The 6,000-nt window shown below is 45.9% G+C and overlaps 1 protein-coding gene across 1 annotated transcript in view; it reads right to left on the reverse strand.

Annotated features, from left to right (window-relative positions):
• Nucleotides 1–4,735, reverse strand: part of zswim6 (zinc finger, SWIM-type containing 6) — a 225,317-nt gene extending 220,582 nt beyond the window's left edge. Inside the window, exon 1 of the mRNA XM_039758708.1 lies at nt 3,459–4,735. Coding sequence (XP_039614642.1) covers nt 3,459–3,885 — 427 coding nt within the window. The 5' untranslated portion in view covers nt 3,886–4,735. The remainder of the gene's footprint in view (nt 1–3,458) is intronic.
• Nucleotides 4,736–6,000: the final 1,265 nt, after the last annotated feature.

Here is a 6,000-nt window from a genome sequence, read left to right on the forward strand (position 1 = left end):
ATTCATAACTTGAGGTGTGGTGTGATTCAGTCTCTTTAAAGATAGCATAATTTCTGAGTAGGGGTCTTTCTTGCAATCATTTATTCGTTTTGGAAATATTCGTATTCCGGTATTAGGAACAGGCAGCAGAGTGAGTTGTACGGTAAACATTTTACTGCTACTGTACTGAATTTCTGAGTCTGCATAGGCACTTTAAGTCTGCAGCAGGAAAAGGCACCAACTAAAATGTTGCTGAAGCACTTTTCATGAAGCATTGACATTTACTTGCTTAGCAGACACTTTTATCCAAAGCAACTTTCAAAAGAGGTCAACATAATCGAGTAAACAGACTATTTAGTAACAAGTGTTACAGGGCAAGGTTACAAAACTGAACATCACTGGTGAATAGCTCAGAACAACAATTCCTAGTGTACAAGACAGTCTACAAACAAATGAAGGTGGGCAGCTCACTCCACCAGAGAACAGCTAAGCATGATGGGAGTCTGGATGGAGATTTGATACCACGTCACTGATCAGCAGACCCGAGTGGGTGGGAAGGAGCATAGGACCGCACAAGTGTCTCCATTAACTATTGTGTAGGCAAGCATCAAGGAGTTGAACATAATATGTCCCACTACTGGGTGCCAAGGTAGTGATCTGAAGAGAGTTAGCAATTTTTCTTCCAATACAAGCTGATCCACAAACAATAATGACTGAATGACAGTATGAAGTGTCCTTCTGAGAAGCCATATGCTACAATAAAAAACCCTAACAATACACTTCAGCCTATAAAACCAACTATAATTGTGAAAATTATCAGGTGCATACAATTATAACAAAGGCACAACATTTTTTGTATTTTTTTCTTTAGGTAAGAATACTATTGTTTTCCCTGAAAGTTATTGCTGTTATACTTTTGGCTCCACCTCCAAGGGAAAAAAGGGGGCGGTGGTGTTGGATTATGTTATCTGACAGCTCTTGCAATTAAGTTGTGTCTGCAGGCAGTGCGCCAGTAATCGACAGCAACCTTTCATACTGGATCTCTTAAAGCCCAAGCCCCCGGAGCGTTAATGAAGGAGGATGCCAGGTCACCCTTCTTTTACAGATGCCCTTCTGAGCCTCTTAATGCACAGGGAACATAACAGAACGATGTAAGAAATGTCACCAAAGAGTAAACAGCACTCAGTCCTTCCAGCTTGTCTGGTTAGCAAACAACTCAGTTGTCCCAAATCTCTGACACAGTTGGCTTATAAAATCCAATCCAGTTCTGCATGTTGCTTCTCTCTGTATGACAGGCACAGAAAGCCACAAATTATATCCGAGATGCAAAGCATCGAGTCTGAATAAGCCATGCACTAGATCCACCAAAACGTCCTAAGCAGCGGTCTTGACAGCAAAACTTTGAAGTTCACCGAGGTCTTAATGTCCTCCGTGTGATCATGTCGATGAAGGACAGGGGGAAAAGAGATTTTTTATGAAATTTGAACTCGTAGCATAAAACATGAGAGACCGATACAACCCCCGTGACAGACACACCACCACCCAGCCCCCTTTCTCGGCCAGCATACAAATAGTGCTGTCATCCACCACGGCGGCTGATTGCAGCCCCCACCGCGCTGCCGCTCCCGCTGCTAAAAGCAGCCACAGCTCAGCCAGCCTGCTCTGCCTGTCTCCCCAAAGAAGATTGCATCTTTTATTTATCAGTACTTGGCTTTACTTTCACATTGAATTCCAAGCTAAAACGCAATCAGCCAAGAAACCCTCCCTGTGTTCACTCCTGTCATTCCCCATCGCTAGCCTGCGGAGTGAGGCGCGCACACTAATGTGCATGTGTGCCAGCAAAACCAAAGCTAATTCTGGTTAGCAACCGCTGGAAATAAACAGGGCAGACAGAGCCGCTCGATCTCGACGAGAGACGGAATGAGAGAGGGGCGAGCTCAAAGGGGGGATGGGGGGGCAAACGCAGTATAAAACAAGAAATAAATACAGGATGGGCAGCACTACGGAAGAGAGCCCTTTTAGGCTGGGGGGTTGTCGGAGATGAGGGGGTGGCCATCATGCGGAAAATCTCGTTTGCCAATTGCATTAAAATTCAAATTGGCTTCAGTTAGTAATGGGATTAATGAAAGGCAGAGACGTGCATACAGCCGACAACCAGAGTTTGGATATAAAGAGAAAAAAAAAAAGGTGTTTCGGTAGCCATGGCCTTGGCATGGCTGATGGGTGCCTCAACGGCGAGAGGGGCGCAGGGTGCCGTTTCTCCGCTTGCGCTTTCCGCGTCTCTCTGTCTCGTCCTTCTGCTTTCTATTTCCCCCTTCACTGAAATGCTGGTGTAAGCAGCCACGTCCAACCCAACAACGGCTTGCAAAGATTCAAAAGCACCGATGAGCTAGAAAATGGAAGCAAATTACTTCGTTTCAGGGGGGAAAAACTGTGATAAGATGAGAACAAGTGCTACTTTAAATTAAAGAAACCTTTCACACCACCTCCACTACGCCCCACTCCCCTCCCCAAATCTTTTCTATTTAACAAGCACTGAAAAGAAATAAAAGGAGATCTTTTGTTCGCTTTCCTTTTGCAGGGTGACAGAAAACTGAAAAGACACAAATAAACATGAAAATGGGAACAAAGTGCCAAGCTTTCAATGGGAATGCCCGACGGCTATTTGATATGCGCACTTTGCAAACACAAGCTAAAAGAGAGAGAGAGACAGAAGGGAGGAGGAGGAATCCAGTGGATTTTTTTTAACTAAAAATATATATTTAAATGTACAAGTGGGTGGAAAAAAAAGGAAGCCCCCTCGGCACTGCGAGGTACAACGACGCGTGTTTACCAGCAAAGACCGACAAGAAACCAAAGCGAAGTACCCTCCCCCAGTCTTTCACATGCAGGCACTGGGGAGGCAAAGAAATGAAAAAAAAATAAATAAATAAAATTAGACAAAGGCAACAATGTTCGGAACAGATCGTCGGATTCCAAAGACTAGCGAAGTGCTAGGCTTGCGGGGTGAGAGGGGGTGACGGGACTTGAGAGGAATGCGGTGTCTCGAATGCACTTTAACCTTCTCATCTCGAGACCTTTAAATTCCTCCTGTTCTGTCCTCTGCGCTTCCGTGCAATTTCTTTTCAGACTGGTGCTTGACCATAACTTGAAGAGGTATTTGTGGTCCTTCCCCCTTAGCTCTGCATCCACACGCAGTTCAGCGAAACAAACTCACGTACATAAGCGCACACACGTCCCCACAACAAATATGAAAGCGATCGTATTGTGTTTATGCAGATTTAAAACCCTCTTGTGTACCCTTTAAATTCCTTCCTTTGTTCAGGTACTGAGCGTCTACTGGCACAACTGGCTCTCCCCTTCTCACTATCCTGGTGCCAGTCAGATCCAGTCTGCAGGCTTTCCAGTGGCCGTTTTTCAGTGGATTTTCTCGGGTTGGGGAGGGGGAGTTAAATAAAAAATAATAAGGTTGCACTCACCGACTTGCAAGACGTTGTCTACGCAGCCACTCTCCAGCAAAGCGATACCCCGTCTGAAAGGTAGGCGGCTTTCATCGCTGTTTTCCCCGGCAGTCCCAGTCTCCTCTCCGCCCGTGTTGAAGGAAGAGTACATGCAGATCTCCCGCTCGCTCCTAGGGAATGACCAGTAGACGATTCTCCTCTGAACGGGCTCCGGGATCCTCTCAAAGCGCTCCTCCACCCTCTGAAAGGGCCACTTCTCCGCGACTTTCCTCGCCGCGATGTCCAACAACGATTCCGGGCTCTGCGTTTTGCCCGATCCCCCCTGGGCAGTCCCCGCACCACCACACGCCGCTCCTCCAGCCCGCTGGCCCTGTCTGCACGCCAAATTGAAGCCCGGTCGGCAGCAGAGCCGTTTCGCGGGGGGCTGCTGAAAGCGCTCCGCCATGATCGCACTGCTTTTACAGCAAGAGCGGAAGTCGCCGTACCATATAAACGGGATAAGGAAGGGAAAGGGATCCACTGTGGTCGATTGTTCGCTCTATTTGGTCATGTGAACCTTATGTGGTGAAATCAAGGCGGGTGCTGTCAAAATTTCCACGCCTACTGGGTCACTTTACAAGGCGAAACGGGCGTGACCATCGAGGAGTGACGCATCCGCAAACCCCGCCCCCAAACGAATGCGAGGATTCGGAATCACAAGAGAGTTGGCAAATCATTCGTGACCCCCGTCAACATACAAAGAGGCGGGGTTGAACTGGAGCCGCTAAACTTTGATATTTCAAGGTACGGGCAGGAACGTGGCTGATTATCCTCTTGGTACACGCCCCGACTGCCGAATAAGGGGAAAATGGGCAGGGCCGCGAGAAGGGCCTTGTTATTTGCAAAAACAAGAGCTACGGTGGGTGTGGGAGTGAAAGCTGGACCATTCGTCTGCGTCTGTGAGACAGCTTTGATTATATCTGTCAAATGTGGTGGAGGAAGGGTAGGCGGGAGCATGAGACAGGGGACGTGCTCCGGTGACGCTTGATTTGGAAAGGAATGTGGGCAGGCTTGATCCCACGGCTCCCAGACCGCCTTTCTCCGGCCCCTGCTGTTGTAGACTGAGCCATTTTTGGTGCGAGAACCTGACGTCAGGCATATTTGAAAACAAAGGATCGCGCTGTTGGAAAAGTCAAGCGTCTTAGATACAGAAAAAAGTGCGATCAGCGCAGTGATTAAATACCACCAACAGAGCTGGAAGCAGCTTTTATCCACCGCTGCTTAGCATCGTTTCGCAGGACATCAGGGTTACGGGTCTTTAAAAATCAAAATCACGGACCAAATACTGAGTGCTCATCGCGTGTTCATCCCTGATCATTAACGGGGCATTGATGACGTGAAATGATCTGAAAATGTCAATACCTCCAGACAGTCCCCGACAGTTCCTGCATAATTCAAGGGATCAAATAATGGTCGGATTTTAAATAGTCATTTTTTGGTTTGTCCCTAAATGTTTTCCTGTTTATTATGTTTCCTGTTAGTAAATGAAATGTTGTATATACGACTTTGCCAAATAATCTGCCCTGGTGACTCTGCGCCTCCAGCCAGCCCGCCCGCGTTGTGATTATTGGATCGCTGCTTTCTGGCAGCATCTGTGAAATATGAATGTCAAGCACAAAATACAGCTCTTTATGCTTGGGTTTCGTTTATTGCTCCAAAACAATTCTTTCTCTTCTAAATCCCCATTTGGCAAAAACTCTCTTCCTGAATCTGTAAGCGTGTATTTGGGCATGTACTCCATAAAGAAATAAACTGCAAGGACATAAAGTCGAAGGAAGATGATTTTACAGGCTTGTCATCCTGTTCCTTTCTATGTTATTCTTCAAGTTGCAGAGGGGTCTGTTCAAATCAAGACTACATGATTATTCATCCCTTTTCAGAGTGGAAATATGCTACAAGATTTAAAATATCCAGTGGGTCAGCTCCCATGATATAGCCCAACATTAAGCCCATTAATTTGTCTTGTATCCTCCAGTTGGGAATTTAATTACTTCTATTAGGTCTGGTCAACCTTTTTTTCTGGGCTGTGCAAATATGATTTTTTTCAGTGTGTTTCTGTTGAATTTAGCTTGATTCATTCCAGTTTCAAACCTATTAATTTTTTGTTTTATCTCTTCAACAACATTTATGTCTTTCCTATAACTGGGTGGCCAGAAATTCATAGGGCATTCCCAGTCAGATCTCACTAGTGTATTGCTCCACATCATTACCCTCTCCAGAGTCTTCACTATAGCATCCTGTTTTTCTTCCTTTCAGTCTACTCGTGCTACCACTTTTTGTATCCACAAAGGATTATATTATTATTAATTATAGGTCTATAGTTCTTTTCTACCCTACTCAAAGCATTTTACATAGACAGTAGGGAACCACTTCAACCACCACCATAGTTTAGCGTCCACCTGCATGATGTGATGGTAGCCATTTCTGTACCAGTAATCTCACCAGACATTAGTTATTAGGTGGTGAAGGGGTGAGACAGATAGCTACCCTGTAAAGGACGGGGTATGATTACACAGCTGGA

The sequence above is a fragment of the Polypterus senegalus genome, chromosome 7 (assembly GCF_016835505.1).
Source record: "Polypterus senegalus isolate Bchr_013 chromosome 7, ASM1683550v1, whole genome shotgun sequence".
In the NCBI taxonomy this organism is placed as follows: Eukaryota; Metazoa; Chordata; class Cladistia; order Polypteriformes; family Polypteridae; genus Polypterus; species Polypterus senegalus.